Source organism: Rhinatrema bivittatum, chromosome 3 (genome assembly GCF_901001135.1).
Source record: "Rhinatrema bivittatum chromosome 3, aRhiBiv1.1, whole genome shotgun sequence".
NCBI lineage: Eukaryota > Metazoa > Chordata > Amphibia > Gymnophiona > Rhinatrematidae > Rhinatrema > Rhinatrema bivittatum.
In genome coordinates, this window is record NC_042617.1 from 196504958 (window position 1) to 196525424 (window position 20467).

A 20467-nucleotide genomic window follows, 5' to 3' on the forward strand; every position below is an offset into this window, starting at 1 on the left:
GTGAGCAATTCCCATCATCAAAATTTGTCGAACCGCAACATGGAGTTCTCTTCACACGTTCACTGATCACTACTACTTGGTCAGTCCATCCTGCGCAATCTTTTCCACACCTGAACCCAACTCTTCCAGCCTAGTGCCCTTGGTTGAAGCCAGGCAGTTCCCTGCCAACTAGCAGAGCCGCAGTTATGTTGTGCGCATTGGCACCTTTGTTCAGTAACTGTTGGTCTCTCCTATTCATGGAGACAGCCTGAAGCTTGGTATTCACCCACATGTGAGGACTATCATCCTGCTTGTCCTAGGAGAAAGCGCAATTGCTCACCTGTAACAGGTGTTCTCTTAGGACAGCAGCATGTTAGTCCTCAAGAATCCCGCCCACCTCCCCATGGAGTTGGGTTCTCCTGCATTTTGTTTTATTTTTTTGCTCATATTTTTATCTATGATACAAGGCTGAAGGGGGACCTCGTGTGGACGCGCAGATAGTGGCATGCTGGACATGCTCAATGTGCAGATTAAAGCTTCTTGAAACTTTGACAGAAGTTTTCCGTGCTGGGCTCCATCCAATGTCACCCACATGTGAGGACTAACATCCTGCTGTTACAGGTAAGCAACTGCGCTTTCCAGGCAGGCTAAGGGCTCTATCTCAGTGGGTAACTCCCTGCTGGAATCGACAGTGAGTTATTCAATTGGGATTGAGATATATAATCTAGCGACTTATGCTTGCCCTGCCAGCCCAACAGTCTGTGTGTTCTTCACTCCATCCCACCACTTTTTCCCTATATTTTCGCCAAGCTCTGGCCAATACTGCCTTTCACTTTTCTCACTTCACTAGGTTGCCCAAAGTGCCTTCCTGCTCACCTGAACTATCCTGTACGTAGGATGGATAGCCCTGCCCTTGACAGGGTGCAGTGTAGGAGAGCTTCAGGCCTAACATATCTTCTTACTCAGGAGTTTGGGTTAACTATCCCATTCAGGGATTGCCTTTCATCCCCTGACACTCTTATTGCTGTCCTGCTGGTCAGCTGTCTGGTGCTTAGCACGTAGAGTCTGTCTCAGACCCTGCCATTGTTGCTGATTATTCTTCCAAGCATTGCTTGGGTTTTTCTGCACATTATACTTATTGACCAAACATGGGCACACTTCTGCAGAAACATTCTCTCCTTCGGATGTCAGTGGACCGCAGTTTCTTTTAGGAAGTTCTCGAGCCCAGTTGGTTTTTCGGCTGCCTTGTAACACCAAAGAAAACTGTGCAGTCTTCGTCCAAGGGTCCTTCCCTTGGTTACATCTCTGGACCTTTTCCTGTATCCAGAGGATTTTAGACATACTGTCGTTGTCATGGTTTACTAATCTTGAAACCCTGCTTGTAATGTTTTCTGTAATGCGGAGTATGTTTCTTGTTTGGAACTCACATCACTCTCCTGCCTCAGGCGCGGCCCCTGCTATGCATCGGGGTTTTGTGTCTCAGTCTTTTCTATGGTTTTCTCTTTGTAGAACCCAACTCTTTTTCCCACCTAGACCCCTTGTGGGTCGGCTGCCTCACAGGCAAAAGGGAGAGGGGCGTGGCTTTCAGCACAGTGCGGTTTCCTACTTTGTCCTGCTCGGATAGCTTATAACTTGGTATTCACCCATGCGTGAGGACTACCATCCTGCTTGTCCTCAGAGAAAGCAGAGTTGCTTACCTGTAACAGGTGCTCTCCGAGGACAGCAGTTCTCGGAGAACCTCTCCAGGAGGTTGATTTCCCCATCTATTAGCTATATTAGGGACTGAGGGATTCTGCGGAGGGGGCAGGCTGATGACTACAGCTGCACATGCTCAGTTGGGCATGTTTCAAAGTCCTAGATTCTTTGAGACCAAAGTTCCATGCCAGGCTCCATCCGATGATGTCACCCATGTGTGAGGACGAACATCCTGCTATCCTCAGAGAACACCTGTTATAGGTAAGTTGTTCTGCTTTATGTGGTGCTTAGAAGTATTTTGCCTCCAATACTGTACCTCACATTGGTTTTTTTGCGTTCTAAATGCATTACTCTGCATTTTTTTAGCATTAATTCATAGCTGGCAGTCTCTAGACCATTCCTCGAGCCTCACTCGATCCCTCCTCATGTTTTCACACCTTCCTGGTTGTCTACCCTTTTATAGATTTTGGTGTCATTGGCGAAAAGACAAACCTTTTCTGACAATCCTTCCGCTATATCACTCATAAAAATGTTGAAAAGAACCTGTCCTAAAGACTCATCCCTGAAGCTTACCACTAGTAACAACCCTCTCCTCAGATTTACTGCAACCCCCTCCTCAATTTACTGCTACCGTTTGTCACCTTCACCTCTCACAGTTTCTAACCCAGTTAGTCACTCTATGTTCCATACCAAGGGTACTTAATTTATTTATAAGTCTTCTGAGTCGAACTGTGTCAAAGGCCTTACTGAAATCCAAATACACTATGTCAAGCTCTCTCCCCTGATCCAACTCTCTGGTCACCCAATCAAAGAAATTGTTCAGATTTGTCTGACAAGATTTACCTCTAGTAAAACAATGCTGCCTTGTATCATGCAATCTATTGGCTACCAGAAACTATACTATCCTTTTTTTTTTTTTTTAATTGAAAGGTTTTTTTATTGGATATCAACACAGAAATGATACTGTCCTCTGTTTTAGCAGTGATTCCGTTAATTTGTTCACCAAAATGTCAGCCTAACCAGTCTATAGTTCCCAGCTTCCTCTTTCCACTTATATGAATAGAAACTTTATCTGCCCCTTGTTAGTCCTCCAAAACTACTCCCAACTCTAAAGGAGCATTGAAAAGGTCAGCCAGTGGAGCTGCCAGGACTTCAAGTTCCCTCAATTCCCTTGGCTGTATCCCACCTGACCTCATCAACTTTTCTACTTCAAATTGAGTTTTACCTGACTTCTAATCTTATTTGTGTTTGTTTCATGTGGTCCTGCTCCAGGACCTTCCACAATGAGCACAAACAGAAATATTTGTTAAGCAATATTTGCTTTTTCTTCATCAGCCTCTTATATATTCTTCCCCTTCACCTCTGAGTCTCACAGAGCCACTTTTGCATTTCCTTCTATCACTAACATATCTTTAAAAAAAAGTCTTAACCCCTGTTTTATCCCATTTGCTATTTTTTTTTCTTCCATTTGAATATTTTCCTTCCTGATACTTGCCTGGCTTCTCTTAGCTTTTTCAGATATTGTTGCCTATCTTCCACTTTCTGTGATCTCTTGAGGTTTATGAATACTTACCTTTTCAGCTACTTCTTTAGAAAACCATAGTGACCTCTTTTTCCTCTCCCCTTTATTTACTTTCCTAGCAAAAAGGTTAGTTGCCCTTATAATTCCTTTTATTTTGTATCTCCTTCATTGTATCTCTTTCTCTTTCTTGTATCAAAACTGGTCAGGTTCCAAAAATGAAATGTTAACAGTTGTCCTGAAGAAATGTTTTAAATGGGTTTTACCCAGGTGACTTATTTTATAAGTCAGCAAGGTATATGTTTCTAACTTGAGCTGACTTGTGAAGCATAGATAGTTCTTTCCTTGACATTACTATATATCAGTTTATTCAGAAAGTCCATGAGAGGTTATTGCCAACAAAAATTGATATTTTCTTTTAAAACTAGGATTGTATATTAGTTAAGCGCCAACATCTACTAGACATTGGTAATAAAATACCCATAAGTAAATCTTTAATTATCTGTGAAAAAAAGTTATTTGTAAGGAAATAACTTGGTGTTTATATACAGGATTTAAGTTCTATTTATATATGCAGCATACTGTGTAGTAATCAATTTAATGTGTTCATGTATCTCAGAATGCTTTTTTTAAATTTGTGCTTACCATAAAAGAGCAGACCGGTCACATTCCAAGTTCTGGCATCCTGCATCACAATGGAAGAAGGAAAACAGTTCACTCTTAGAACATGTGATAGAGTGCATTACCTTTGCAAATTGTTGCTTATGTGCCATGTTCCCCTTCGAAAATTGTTTATATTCAAATATAGGAAGAATTTCATTTTTTTCTGTGTTCTGTCCTAAACTATTTCAATACTGATGCAGTGAGCTGACCGGAATAAGTCTTTATATTATACTGATATGTATTGCAGCTTTACTGGTACACCAGAAGACAAGGATGGGGCGACTCCAACGAGAACTTGAGATTCAGAAGAAAAAGTTGGATAAACTAAAATCAGAGGTCAATGAAATGGAGAATAATCTTACACGAAGGCGCCTGAAAAGGTCAAATTCTGCTTCCCAGATTCCTTCAGTAAGTTTGCCCCATAAACCACATCAGAGAATCATCTCTTGGATCCTTTAATATAACTGGTATAGTGATTCATGACCATTTCCATGAAGCCTATTTCTGCAAAACATAATGTAACTTTGTAGTTTAAAATTCTTTACCTCTCTCCTCTTGTATAAAAAAAGTTTCTTCTGCACCTTGCCCATGATGGATGCTTACTTCTAGATATCATCTGAGCAGTAATTGAGTTTGTAATCATATAATACACACATCTTTTTTTCAGCATGAAGAAATGCAGCAATTAAGGAGTTGTAACAGACAGCTGCAGATTGACATTGACTGCCTAACCAAGGAGATTGATCTTTTTCAAACAAGAGGTATACTATTTCTTCACATCATGACATGTGCTTCTCCTACCTCCATTCATCCCTCCCATATAAAAAGGAATTATACTTCACTTTTCATTTTTAGAGCAACATGTTTAACAAATAAGTACATACCATGGATTGCACTCTCATATTAACCCAAAAACAATCATGTCTCAAAGCTTACTTATGCAACCCCTGATAGGGCACATAAAATGATGAGTGTCTGATGTCAGTCTGAGTCAAGAACAAGTTTCTCGTGGGCTTAAAAAATAAAATGGTTGAGCATATGGTATAGTGTAACTGACTCTGAGACAAGGATACTATTTTCTAAGCTAGACAGGTAAAGCCCTCACAATACCTCTTTCCCTGATATGACACACTCTGATTGCTCTCCACCTTCCTTCTTTATTGATACCATCCACACCATGGATAAAATAGGGCCTCCCTCCAAAGGAGATATAGCAGAATTAGAAAGATACGGAGAAGGACAACCAAAATGATTAAAGGGATGGAACTGTTCTCCCATGAAGAAAGGCTAAAGAGATTAGGAATCTTCAGCTTGAAGAAGACATGGCTGATGGGAGATATGATAGAGGTTTATAAAATAATGAGGGGAGTGGAATGGGTAAATGCAAATAGTTTATTCTTTCAGAAAGTACAAAAACTAGGGGACATACAATGACATTACTAGGTAATACATTTAAGACAAATAGGGAGAAATATTTTTTTACTTGAACATTTAAATTCTGGATTTTGTTGCTGGAGCGTGTAGTAATGGCTGTTAAGTGCAGCTGAATTTAAAAAAGATTTGTACAAGTTCCTGGAAGAAAACTCCATAAGCCATTATTAAAGGTGGACTTGGGGAAACGCACTGCTTATCTCTGGATAAGCAACATGGAGTCACAAGTACCTGTATTGGCACTGTTGGAAACAGGAATACTGGGCTTGATGGACCTTTGGTCTGATCTAGTATGGCAAATCTTATGTTATGCTATGTTCTTATGTTATTTCTTCAAAACAAAGCTTTTTATTCACATTCTGGGGATACCAGCAGTCAGAGTAAACTTAGATAAAAACCACTGAGTTTATAAGGGTACATAAGCCTCTTACGGCATTAGGAACAATGTAAAAACAAAACAAAGCTTTCTTTCTCCAAATTTGTCCATCATGAAAGCTACTAGATAAATGCAAAATTCTTTCCCCTCTCCAGTAAGATAGATTACTTCATGTTTCTCTCAACATTCTCTTCAATCATAGTGGTATCATTACTTAATTCTTAGAGGAAGTATAACTCTTCTTACCAACATGGGGCCACTTCATATACTCCCAGGATGTCATGGGAGCACTCATTGGGTCCACAAGCAAGTAATCTTTGGTCTTCCCAATCCTTAGTCCTTCTGGTCTATACCTTCTAGTCCGTCCTTACAGTGTGAAGCTCTAACTCACTTCTTCAAACTTTGGGACCAATTCCCGATCCCCTAGTAGTTTCCACTTGAGAAACGTTCTTCCAGTCTCAGGCCTTTCCCTCTGAGGGACAAAGACCCCAGCAAAACTCTCTCCATGAGAAGAGGTACTTCAGGCACCCCGACCTCTTGGTGGCAACCATCGATCTTCCCCACCAAACCTTTGAAAACCACTTATATGGGTCTCGGACACACTTCATCTAGAGGAGCTTCTTCCCATAAGCCCTTAAAAGGGTCACCCTGTAACTTCCCAATGTATATCAAACATGATCTTTCCTTTAGTTAACATGCACATACGATTAAATGACACCCCAAATATCTTTCCTTGATATCACACAGCATTATGCTGATTATTTCATCATCTTCAGCATAGCCAACTATTGCATGGAATGTTTATTCCTAGCTATGGTAAGAGATTTGTAAAGTTCATCCACATTTGGCTCAAACTGTGGTTATTCTAATGTTTCCACCTTGCATTCACTATAAGACACAGCTATTTCTGGTTCTAGCTGAATGTTACCTGACATTTCATTTGAGGATGCATGCAGCATGAGCCCTGGAGTATGGTAATTGAGTAGCATGCAAGCCACAGATAGCTGAGCCCCGCTTTTTGCAGTGTACACATTTCACACAGTACCTCCTCATCTTCCCCCTCCTGAGCCACCTCCTTTGAGACTTTCCAGCCTCTGTCTAATTTAGTGTTTCTCAACCAGTGTACCATGGCACACTGGTGTGCCTTCAGACTTGATCAGGAGTGCCATGGAAGTCACCACTACCTTATGCTCAGATCCAGATTAACACCTGGGCTCTGCTCTCAGCATCTTGCAACAACGAAACACACCAGTGATGCTCTTAAATTGATAAGAACATGTGTAATCATTTATGCTTCATAGCTACAGCATGAGCCCCCTAGTATGGTAATTAATGGACAGCAGGCATGAATGGCTGGGACCCGCTTTGTGAAGTGTACACGATGGACACAGCAATTCCTCACCTTCCCCATCTTTGAGTTCTTCAAGCCTCTGTCTTATCCCCAGACTGAGGAGAGAGAGTGCACTGAATACTGGATGTGACTCACTTAGAGTGTTGAGAGCAACAGCAGTGAAGGAGCTATGGCAGCCACATATGGCAGCTACATTAACTAACTGAGCCAGCTGCCCATACCACACAGACTTCTCCCTTCTTCTGTGAGAGTTGTGGGAGGGGTTCATCATCTCCCTCTCCCTTTGTATTAAAATTTGGAAGAAAATGGTGGGGCTTTTGGTGCTTCCCTTGCTCTTCTTTGAACCATATGAGAGCTCTCTGTGTCCACACTGCCTGCTTCATGGTGGTTAGTATGCCAGACATTATTTTTATTATTGTAGATGTGCCTTGGGCATGAAAAGGTTGAGAAACATTGGTCTACTCCCCAGGCTGAGTGGGATGGAGAGAGTGTGCACTGAACACTGGTGTGACTCACTCTAAGTGTTGGGAGCAGCAACAGTAGAAGAACTGTGGCAGCCAAGATAACTAACTGATCCAGCCATCTGCACTACACCAATTTCTCCCTTTTCCTGCATTTGTATATATAGAAGTCAGTCCATTGTAAGGGGGTATAATATGTGTTTGCATCCACTCTCTCCATGACTGGTGGGGCTTTCAGTGCTTCCCTCACTCTTTTGGCTATATGAGGATTCTCCATGTGCCTTGGGCATAAAAAGGCTAGGAAACGTTGCTGTAATGGACAGATGATAGTCATTCTTTGTATCTTACTCCATATTTCAGCTGCATATTCAGGATGTACCATTATATTATTAACTGCATGTGATACATGTGAGCAACATAATGATAGCAAAATAAGCACAGTGTGGAATGATGGCTACCACAATCTTGTCAGTTACCTGTATAGCATCTGTATATATATATTTCACAAATGCATGTTGATTATGTGGAAAAATAATGGCCTGTGATTTCAACTGCTCCTGCCTGTTATCTGTAACTAGTCTGAGTTAAGTAGGAAGATGATGTGGGGGCCTTATGGTTTTAGCGAAACATGCCTTTCCTTAGTTTTTGGGTAGGTCAACATCCTGCATGAGACTAAATACAAAATTGAATCTTTATGGGTAGAAATCCCTTGTGTGTCAGGGAAGACTATAGTGATAGTGATAGTGGTAGATAAACATCTTGCATGAGACTAAATACAAAATTGAATCTTTATGGGTAGAAATCCCTTGTGTGTCAGGGAAGACTATAGTGATAGGGGTATACTACCGTCCACCTGGTCAAGATGGTGAGATGGACAGTGAAATGCTAAGAGAAATTAGGGAAGCTAACCAAATTGGTAGTGCGGTAATAATGGGAGACTTCAATTACCCCAATATAGACTGGGTAAATGTATCATCGGGTCACGCTAGAGAGATAACGTTCCTGGATGGAATAAATGATAGCTTTATGGAGCAATTGGTTCAGGAACAGACGAGAGAGGGAAACATTTTTAGATCTAATTCTCAGTGGAGCACAGGACTTGGTGAGAGAGGTAACGGTGGTGGGGCCGCTTGACAATAGTGATCATAATATGATCAAATTTGATTTAATGACTGGAAAAGGAACAGTGTGCAAATCCAAGGCTCTCGTGCTAAACTTTCAAAAGGGAAACTTTGATAAAATGAGAAAAATTGTTAGAAAAAAACTGAAAGGAGCAGCTACAAAAGTAAAAAATGTCCAAGAGGCGTGGTCATTGTTAAAAAAATACCATTCTAGAAGCACAGTCCAGATGTATTCAACACATTAAGAAAGGTGGAAAGAAGGCAAAACAATTACCGGCATGGTTAAAAGGGGAGGTGAAAGAAGCTATTTTAGCCAAAAGATCTTCATTCAAAAATTGGAAGAAGGATCCAACAGAAGAAAATAGGATAAAGCATAAACATTGGCAAGTTAAATGTAAGACATTGATAAGACAGGCTAAGAGAGAATTTGAAAAGAAGTTGGCTGTAGAGGCAAAAACTCTCAGTAAAAACCTTTTTCAATATATCCGAAGCAGAAAGCCTATGAGGGAGTCAGTTGGACAGTTAGATGATCGAGGGGTTAAAGGGGCACTTAGAGAAGATAAGGCCAACTCGGAAAGATTAAATGATTTCTTTGCTTCGGTGTTTACTGAAGAGGATGTTGAGGAGGTACCCGTAATGGAGAAGGTTTTCATGGGTAATGATTCAGATGGACTGAATCAAATCACGGTGAACCTAGAAGATGTGGTAGATCTGATTGACAAACTGAAGAGTAGTAAATCACCTGGACCAGATGGTATACACCCCAGAGTTCTGAAGGAACTAAAAAATGAAATTTCAGACCTATTAGTAAAAATTTGTAACTTATCATTAAAATCATCCATTGTACCTGAAGACTGGAGGATAGCAAATGTAACCCCAATATTTAAAAAGGGCTCCAGGGGCGATCCGGGAAACTACAGACCGGTTAGCCTGACTTCAGTGCCAGGAAAAATAGTGGAAAGTGTTCTAAACATCAAAATCACAGAACATATAGAAAGACAGGTTTAATGGAACAAAGTCAGCATGGCTTTACCCAGGGCAAGTCTTGCCTCACAAATCTGCTTCACTTTTTTGAAGGAGTTAATAAACATGTGGATAAAGGTGAACCGGTAGATATAGTATACTTGGATTTTCAGAAGGCGTTTGACAAAGTTCCTCATGAGAGGCTTCTAGGAAAAGTAAAAAGTCATGGGATAGGTGGCGATGTCCTTTCATGGATTGCAAACTGGCTAAAAGACAGGAAACAGAGAGTAGGATTAAATGGGCAATTTTCTCAGTGGAAGGGAGTGGACAGTGGAGTGCCTCAGGGATCTGTATTGGGACCCTTACTTTTCAATATATTTATAAATGATCTGGAAAGAAATACGACGAGTGAGATAATCAAATTTGCAGATGACACAAAATTGTTCAGAGTAGTTAAATCACAAGCAGATTGTGATAAATTGCAGGAAGACCTTGTGAGACTGGAAAATTGGGCATCCAAATGGCAGATGAAAATTTAATGTGGATAAGTGCAAGGTGATGCATATAGGGAAAAATAACCCATGCTATAATTACACAATGTTGGGTTCCATATTAGGTGCTACAACCCAAGAAAGAGATCTAGGTGTCATAGTGGATAACACATTGAAATCGTCGGTACAGTGTGCTGCGGCAGTCAAAAAAGCAAACAGAATGTTGGGAATTATTAGAAAGGGAATGGTGAATAAAACGGAAAATGTCATAATGCCTCTGTATCGCTCCATGGTGAGACCGCACCTTGAATACTGTGTACAATTCTGGTCGCCGCATCTCAAAAAAGATATAATTGCGATGGAGCAGGTACAGAGAAGGGCTACCAAAATGATAAGGGGAATGGAACAACTCCCCTATGAGGAAAGACTAAAGAGGTTAGGACTTTTCAGCTTGGAGAAGAGACGACTGAGGGGGGATATGATAGAGGTGTTTAAAATCATGAGAGGTCTAGAACAGGTAGATGTGAATCGGTTATTTACTCTTTCGGCTAGTAGAAAGACTAGGGGGCACTCCATGAAGTTAGCATGGGGCACATTTAAAACTAATCGGAGAAAGTTCTTTTTTGCTCAACGCACAATTAAACTCTGGAATTTGTTGCCAGAGGATGTGGTTAGTGCAGTTAATATAGCTGTGTTTAAAAAAGGATTGGATAAGTTCTTGGAGGAGAAGTCCATTACCTGCTATTAAGTTCACTTAGAGAATAGCCACTGCCATTAGCAATGGTTACATGGAATAGACTTAGTTTTTGGGTACTTGCCAGGTTCTTATGGCCTGGATTGGCCACTGTTGGAAACAGGATGCTGGGCTTGATGGACCCTTGGTCTGACCCAGTATGGCATTTTCTTATGTTCTTATGTAATCCCAACGAGTGGGTTATGCACCTCTGCCAGCAAATGAAGACTGAGGAAAAGCTGACGTCACAGCCATATAGTCCTGCCTTGACATCATCCCGCCAGTATTCTCCATCTCCAGCAGATGGTGGACATGCATGCATGCATTTCCCTTCGGGGGAGTGCCTATGAGTTAAAAAAAAAAAAAAAAAAAAAAAAAGGAATCGAAAGGAGATAATGGAAAGACAAGCACTGCTTGCCTCCTGAGGTGATACCGTTTGGTCCCTCCCCCAGTAGAGTGCCCTCAATCCAGTAGCCTTGACTGCCGCGGACCAGAAATTCCAATAGCAGTTGCAGGCCAGAGAGGCTCAGCAGTGAAAGCCTTAGCCCTCTCCCCCCATAGTTGGGACCCATTTCCGAAAGAGGCTCGGTGGTGAAGCCTTTTGCCCTCTCTCCCCATTGCTGGGACTTGCTTCCAAGAGAGGCTTGGCAGTGAAGGCTTTTGCCCTCTTCCCCCATAGCTGGAACCAGGGAAGGCGGAGCTCAGATACGTTTTTTGCTATATAAAAAAAATATAGTAGCGAGAAGAAAGCAGGAGAAAGAGTCCGTTACTTCAGCATTTGACTGTCCTGCTCACGTCTCTGGGGAGTTCTGTGAAGTGAGATGGTAATGCAAGCTCAGCGGGTTGAGCAGCCATGAGGCTTGGCCTCACTCCAGGCTTCTCCCTTTTTAGCGTGTAGTAGGCCGCAAAAGGATTTCACACCTTTTCTCATGGTGAACAGTCAGCACTCCTGCTTGCTCAGTTGTGCGATCAAGCATTTCTGGGCATCCAGTTGGGCGCCTAGTTGGACGCACGCCTAGACACATATACTTGCGCACACACTTTTTTGTGTCCATTTTGGGCGTGGGTTTTATACGCACATAATCTAGGCGCTTACAACCATGACACCCGCGGCAAAGAAGCCTAAGCGCCTACCCATTTGTGTTGCATGCCACATCACAATGTCTTTTTGGGATGAAACAGCTTTATAGCGCCACTTGCCTACTGAAGGATACCATATGGCCTCTCTCTCAGAGTGCTTCAGTATGGTAGTCTTGAGGGGCCTTGCCTTGCATGTGATTAGCAGTTGCAAGCTGAGAGATGCTCAGTGGAGTGGGCTTATCTCTCTCCCGCCATAGCTGGAACTCGTTCCTGCTCTCAGCCACAGAGGGCTGAGCTTGGGTGAACGTTTTTCTTATTTAAAAAAAAAAATCATAGGCTAGCCCGCTTACGTCTTTCGGGAATTCTGTGAGCTGAGGAGGAAGTACAGGCATGGTGAGTTGAGCAGCGATTTGGTTAAACCCCCACTCACAGGCTTCTCCCTTTTAGAGGGCATGGTAGGATGCAATGTGTTTGTGTGTGTTTTTGTACTGTATTCATTTGTGTGTCCTGCTTAGGCGCTTTGGTGTACTGGACGCCTAAATTGGGCCCCTAGTTGGGCATGCGGCCTAGACGCATATACTTAGGCATATTCGTATGCGCCCATTTTGAGCATATGTTTTATGCGCACATATTCTAAGCGTGAGCTTTGACCGTGCTGCATGCTTACAACTATGGCAGCCACAGCGAGGAAGCCTAAGAACTTATCTATTTGTGCGGCGTTCCACTTCAGGGTCATTTAGTCGCAGCTTTCTTTAAACCTGTGTCAGTGTTGCCTGAATGCTTGGGATGATTTCCCCCCTTCCAAAGGCTTATCCCCTCCCTTGATTGATCCATGGGCCAAGTCATTACGAACCACTAGCTCTCGGGACGTCGGGTTTGAACCTGTGGGACCTGGAATGGACCTTTCTTCCAGGGCAGGTCTTCTGTATCAGCAGTGCCTAATAAGTTTGGTCTGTGTGTTTGTCCTTTCCCGCCTGGCTCCGGGGCCAAACGCTGTGATACAGTACTGCCTGACTAAACTCGAGTGCAGCTGAATCAAAATAATACCAATGATTGTGATGGGGAACATTTCCACATCTTTGGATCTAAATCAAACTCTTCTCTTTATTTCTTAAAAGTGAGTTGTCTGGTTTGGTGTCTCAAGCATTGAAGACCCTCGGAGTGGCTGGGACTGGCTCCTTGGGAATGCAGAAGAAAGTTCCTGGTTTGGTACCTTATGCAAGGCTACTTGTTTCTTTCCCCTCTGGGTTGCAATCCAGGAGTTAACTGATCTGGAATAGATTGTGCTTGGGATGTCCTTTATAGGATAATATATCTTAGCAGGTTTATACCCCTTGGATCCGCAGTCCAAATCCGCAGTTGCGATTCTGTCATAAATCATACCACCATTACGGTAGAGGGAAGTGCAGCACTGAAGGATGCTTAGGATAGGAGGATTGAGGCTATCCTAAAACAAAGCCTTTGAGGCATTTTTGGCCTTACATTTTTATTTTATTTTATTTAAAAAGTTTTTATATTCCACGAAATGGTCAGGGTCTGACCATCTAGGCGGTTTACAATAAAACATACATAATTAAAAACATTATTATTCATTCATTCTGGTTGAATGTGGTATAAAGTTGACAAGTATCTTCAAGCTTTGGTATGTATTTATTTATTTATTAGCTTTTATATACCGCCGCTCATCAGAGATATCACGTCGGTGTACAGAGAACGAAATAACCTACGCCATAGCATTATACATAAAACAAGATGGTAATAATTAAACCAGTACATAATACAACTCAAAAAATTAAAAGAAGAAACGAGGATTAACTTAGGTACATAATATTAGCAAGGTACATGGTAGCAAAGTATTACTAGTGTACAAACAACTTAGAATGTTGATAACGCAAAAACTTAAGGCAGAATTAAGTGTAATGATAGTAACTTGAAAAGTCGGGAAAAACTGGGGGAGAAGGGCAGTGAGAAAGAGAGTATAAGAATTAGGAAAGCAACGCTAAGACTGGCGTTACATTTTAGGAGAGGCGTAAGAGAATAAGAGATAAAGCATCAATATTAGCCAGGTGGCGAGAATATATAGGAAAAGCGATTAATATAATAGCTCTAGTGTTACAGAGAGAGAAAAGAAGAAGATAAAGGGGAGAGAGGGAACAAATAAAGATAAAGTTATTATGAACGAGAGGGTAGGCAGCTAAAGGCTATGGAGGAGGAAGTTGGGATCATGTGTAAGCTTGAGAGAATAACTATGTCTTAAGTTTTTGTTTGAAGATCTTGGGAGACAGTTCGACGTAATTCAGTGGGCATAGAGTTCCATAAAATTGGGCCAGCAAGGGACAATGCATGGGCTTTAGTGGAGACATAATTAAATATTTTTGGTGACGGGGTTTGCAGGGTGGCTAGGTATTGATTTCTAGTCGGTCTGTTCGATATATGGAATTGTAAAGAGTTAGAGAACCAGTTCATTTCTAGATTGTAGAGAGCTTTGTGGATAAGAGATAGTGCCTTGTATTGTATGCGATAGTGGATAAGGAAGCCAGTGTAATCCCTTCAGGATGGGGGTAATGTGCTCCTTTGAGGTAGTGTTGGTAAGGATACGAGCAGCAGTATATTGCAAAATTTGTAGCGGGTGTATGGAGCTTTTGGGTAGGCCTATTAGCAGTGCATTACAATAGTCAATTTTCAAAAAGACCATGGCTTGTATCACAGTACGAAAATCAGAAAAGTGTAATAGTGGTTTAAGTTTTTTGAGTGTATGGATCTTGAAAAAACATTCTTTGAGAGTAGAATTAATAAATTTTGTGAGTGTCATTTGATCGTCAAGTAAGACTCCTAGGTCCCGGACTTGGTGGGAGAATTGTATGTGTGGCAGATTAGTACGAGTTGTGGGCACAGTATGTAGAGGTGTTGGAGGAGATAAAACCATGAGTTCCGTTTTTGTGGTATTTACATTCAGTTAACAGATCTTATCAAATATATCAGTTATTGTATTGAGCAATGTTGTGGGTTAACTGAGATTGAAAGTTGCAGAAAACAGATATGTTTTCAGATATTTTTTAAATTCTTTTGTATTTTGCATTAGTCTGATTTCTTCTGGAAAGCCCGATCACATGTCATATCCAATCTTGCAGTTTTTATCGATGGAACTTCCAGAATACATTTATCCATTGAGTGTAATTGTCTGGTTGGTTTATATATCCTAAGTAAAGAGCAGAACCATTCAGAATTAGTGTGTAAGTTGTGTATTATTGTGAGGATTTTGTAAGAGATGCGGTAAGATATAGGTAGCCAGTGAAGATGTTGTAAAGTCGGTGATATATGATCTCTACAGGATACATTGTACAAAATACGAGCTGTGGAAGTTTGAATAAGTTGTAGTGGTCGGATAGTAGCATTAGGTAAACCTAAATATAAAGCGTTGCAATAATCTAAACTTGTTAAGATTAATGCTTGAACTACTGATTGAAAGTCTGATGGGAACAACAGTGGTTTAGTTTTTTTAGCATGTGTAGCTTAAAAAAGGATTTATTTACTAGTGTTGATATGTTTGTCATAGATAATTTGGAGTCAATGATAATACCTAAGTTTTTTGCGTGGGGTTTTATAGCTATTCCGTGATCATCGAATATGAAGTTCTTCGGAGGCTGAAATATTGAGTCTGGACCAGATGACAGGAAAATTAATTCTGTCTTTGAGGTGTTTAGTTTTAATCTGTTGTTTGACATCCAGATTTTTATTGAGGTTAAGTGTAGATGTAGTAATGAAAAAGTTTGCTTCCATGAGTTAGTGTAGGGAACTATGAATTGGATATCATCTGCATAGATTTTAAATGGTAGATTTAGACCGGATAGAAGGTGGCATAGTGGAAGGAGGTAAATGTTGAAAAGAAGTGCTGAGTGCGAAGATCCTTGAGGTACACCAGATTTGGTGGTGTACCAGTCAGATTTAAAGTTTCCAATAGTGATTCTTTGAGGTCGTTCTGATATAAATGATTTAAACCATTTTAATACTGTACCTGTTATACCTATTTGTTTGAGGTTGGATAGTAGTATCTCATGATTTAGAGTGTCAAAAGCTGCTGGTATGTCGAGAAATACCATAATATAATCTGTGTTAGAGTCAAAACCTCTGTTAACTGTATAAAATGATGAGATAAGCAGAGTTTCTGTGCTGTGTCCTTTCCTAAAGTCATGTTGATTAGCATGTAGTATATTGTTGTCTTCAATGTAGTCCGAGAGTTGGCACAGCCCCACAGATTCAATGATTTTTGCTATTGTTGGAATTGCATTTATGGGTCGATAATTTGAGACATCTGATGGGTCTTGGTTTTTATTCTTGGGTATTGGTAAAATGGATGTTTTTTTGAGGGATTTTGGAAAAGGACCTTGAGTTAATGATGCATTGACTATATTAGAAATGGATTGAGCAATATGGGCTTTTATGTTTTTCAGTAAGTAACCAGGACAGGGGTTGAAGTCCCGTCCCTTCCTCAGATCTCAGTGCAATTCATTTTTCCAGTAGAAATATTGATGGATCATACGCTTAAAATTAATATTTATTTTGCTGCTATTCAAAGACTGTTAGTTCATCTTAAGCTGGTATTAGATATGAAAAAGGCCGAAGTTATCTGGTTGAACAGAACAAATATTGTAAATACTCCTTTGCATGTGCAATAGGAAAAGATATTACAGAAATAGTTAAGTAGGCTTGGGACCTAGGTGTTGTAAGAGATAAGAATCTATCCATGAAAAAAACATGTAGCCGGGATAATTAAGTCAGGTTATAATAAACTTCGATTTTTGAAATGGCTAAAACCACTGCTTAATAAAAACAAATTTCCTACTGTTTTACAAGCCACGATATTCTCTGGCTTTGATTATTGTAATGCCCTACTATTAGGTTTACCATTTACACTCTTAAGAACTGTGCAACTATGACAAAATGCTGCTGCAAAAATTATAACAATGTAAAAAATATGACCATATCACGCCGGTGCTGAGGTCTTTACTTTGGCTTCCAATCAAACAAAGAATACAGTATATAAGGTATTAATCATCATCCATAAAATAGTAAACAATGAAAATTCTGATTGGTTTGAAGTAACTTTACATTTTCATACCCCACAAAGAAACGTGAGATCTGCTAACAAGTGTTTAACTATCCCATCTATACAAAGTGCACACCTGTCAGAAGTTAGAGAAAGAGTTCTGTCAGTTGCAGGTCCAAAATTATGGAAGACTTTACCAGAATACCTGAGGTTGCAAAAGGATATTAAAGTCTTCAAGAAGGAGTTAAAAACCTGGTTATTTAAAAAATCTTTTGAGCTAGTTTAATCATTGTCAGTGTGGAAAACTTTATGGCATAAATAATCTGGAATAAAAAGACACTGATATTTTAGCAGTTTTTGAAATGCTTTTATTATTTTAGAAGTAGGCATTTGTATTGTTTTTAATTTATGAATGTTTTGATCTCTGTGAACCACCATGCTTGTATTTGTTATGGAATGAAGTTTTATAAATGAAATAAAATAATAAACAGAAATATTTTATATGTAATTTGTGTATTGCGAATGATAATGGAGGCGGGGAGCAGGCATTTTGCTCTAACATAAATGCCAAATCTTTCCTTTTTACACAATTTGTCATTCTCTGAGGATAAGCAGGATGGCAGTCCTCACAAATGGGTGACATCAGATGGAGCCTGGCATGGGAAACTTATTCTGAATTTCTAAAATTTTGACTGAGCCTCATTGAGCATGTTCACGCATGCAATATATCATGCATCCACGCAGGGTTCCCAGTCTCTTCTTTTCCACAGAGCTTCGCATCTCACGATCGGGTGTCCTCTAAACATTTGAAGTTTGCACAATTTTCAAGTGCTTTTTTTTATTTGCAATTCCTTTTTGCATTCTTCTCACAGTAGACACAGAGTACCCCCGGTTCTCCTGTTAGCATCTTAGATAGGTTTCTCAACATTTTGGGGTATGTTTATTTTTATTGCCAATCCCCTGGGGAGGCAGTTCACTCAGTGCCTGCCAGCCATCGACAGTCACCGCCATCGATTTCAATCTCACATCCCTTTTGTTCGCAGTGACATGTTTATTTCGGGTTTCAAGCAGTGCCCCAGGTATACAGGGACCATGTCTATCACGGACTCCCATGATAAATGTGTCCTCTGCCTTGGGGCATCATATAACATCTAGGGTTGCAGCAAGTGCGCCAGGATGACTCCCAAAGGGCCACCTCTTCAGGCCATAGAAAACCAATCTATCAGCATCGGAGACATCGGCATCGAGGTACCTTGGAGCTGTATTGATGGACACTGAGTCATCAACATCGGCGGGGCCACCGATTCCGTCATGGTCGTCGGCTGAGAAGGATGCCAGAGACCAGCCATCATTGGGCTATTCCAGGTCGAGAATTTCGGGTTCAATTATTACTCTGTGCATCATTCTTCCACTTTTAGACCAAGGAAACTAGCTACAGTCTCTGAATCTAAGGAAGCACTTACCTCCACAGAGATATTAAATTTTTTGAAAGCATGGAAAAGATATTTTCCCCTTTTTTGTCAGGAACAATGGAAATATTGAGAAAAATGGAAATATATGTAATGCTTATTTTGTTATCAGATCTGCATGTACTTTACTATTTTATATTCACATTTTTTATTGTTCATGCTGAGTGCATTGTTTATTGTTAATGCTGAAGGCATTAATATAAGAAAGTGGGAAAACATTTACAGAAACTTAATTCACCTTAAGCTTGTAAAATTAGACCATTTTGGGGAGAAGACATAATCACAATGAGAGCATAAAAGAAAAGGTTACAAAGGAAAATAGCTAGTATCAGTTGGAACTCATAATCAGGTCTACTAGCGACATCTTCAGAATGTTACTAATCTAAGAAGTTCTACCAAAGGGAAAACTGATGGAGATAACTCAACAAAGCAAAAGCAGAAACTTGAGAAGAATCAAAAAACTGAAAGAACCGAGAAAACAAATTGCAGACTAGTTATTGGAAATTTGTAGACTATCAATAATATAATCTATGGTACCTGAAGACTGGAAGGTTGCAAATATAGTGCCAATTTTTAAAAAGGGATCAAGGGGTGATCCAGGTGTTGCACCTGTCTGTCGCAGGCGGCTGCGACCTTTGCTGCTCACCTCCTTTCTCTATGCAGCTCCGAGTCTGGGCAGAATGGCGGCCTCCGCTTCCACACGCCGACCCTTATGGCGTGCCTGGGACAGCGTGGGCGCTCCCGGCAGCCATCTTACATCTGGGCGCTCCCGGCAGCCATCTTACATCTGCGCGCACCTGCCCCCTTCTTAAATGCGTCATGGCGGGAACCTCGGGGGCGTCCCCACATCATCCACCTACCATACTTAAACTCAGCTGACTTCTTGGAAGACGAGTTAGCAAGGAATCTCGTCCTGCTAGTTCTGCCTCTCTGGGAGTTCGCCTCACTGACTTCTGGATGACCTAGGTACTCGCTCCTCGGGGGCCTTGCCGCACTCAGGGCTATCTGCTCCTTGGAGAGCCATTCTCTGTCTCTCTATTTCGGTGAGTTCCTGCATCGTTCTCAGACGACTCCGGCTGTGCCTGTTCCAGTCATCCTTGGTGCCTGTTCTCCATCTGCCTCTACAGTACCATTCCCTCCCCCTAATCTGACCTTCCCACCCCTTCCCCTAACCTATCCCCCCCCAGCCCTATCCTAAACCTCCCCAAATTTTTATTTTAACTTTTGCGCCTGCCAGCATGTGATTCTCCAACACAGCGGCAAATGGCCCCGCCCCCAGATCGCCCCTTTTGTAAAGCCCCAGGACTTAGACGTGTCCCAGGGCTTTACGCACGTCGCCGGGCCTTTATAAAATAGGCCCGACGCGCATGGACCCCCCCCTCCCCAATGTGCATAAGGCTTTTAAAATCCGGCCCTTAAAGAAGAGTAATCCAAATTATAGCTACAAAAATGAAAGTTCCATATTAGGAGTCATCACTCAGGAAAAGAATCTAGGTGTCGTCATTGAAAATATGTTGAAATCTGTTCAGTGTGCAGCAGCTGCCAAGAAAGCAAATAGAATGCTAGGGATTATTAGGAAAGGAATGGAAAATAAAACAGAGAATATCATGCCTCTGTATCGCTTCATGGTGCAACCTCATCTTGTGTTCAGTTCTAGTCACCACATCTCAAGAAAGATATAACAGACTTAGAAAAGATACAGAGAAGGGTGACAAAGATGATAAAGGGGATGGAACAATTCCCCTATGAAGAAGGGCTAAAGAGGTTAGGAATCTTCATCTTGGAGAAGAGATGTATGAGGTAGAATATGATAGAGGTCTATAAAATTCGTGAAATGGAACGATTAAACGTTGATCAGTTGTTTACTCTTTCAAAAAGTACAAAGACCGGGGACACACAATGAAGTTGTTGGGTAATACATTCAAAACCAATGAGAAAATATTCTTTTACTCAACGCATAATTAAGCTCTGGAATTTGATGCCAGAGGATGTGGTGAAAGTCATTAGTATAGCTGTGTTTAAAAAAGGTTTGAACAAGTTCCTGGAGGAAAAGTCCATTAACCATTATTAATGTAGAATTGTGGAAAT

The 20467-nt window shown here is 41.0% G+C and overlaps 1 protein-coding gene across 7 annotated transcripts in view; it reads left to right on the forward strand.

The window, feature by feature from the left end:
* The window catches only part of TAB2 (TGF-beta activated kinase 1 (MAP3K7) binding protein 2), a 164198-nt gene that overhangs the window by 105186 nt on the left and 38545 nt on the right, over positions 1–20467 (forward strand). For all 7 annotated transcript variants that reach the window (XM_029594060.1, XM_029594061.1, XM_029594062.1 and 4 more), the window contains 2 exons: positions 4104–4264; positions 4524–4617. In XM_029594060.1, the coding sequence (XP_029449920.1) occupies positions 4104–4264; positions 4524–4617 (255 nt within the window). The remainder of the gene's footprint in view (positions 1–4103; positions 4265–4523; positions 4618–20467) is intronic.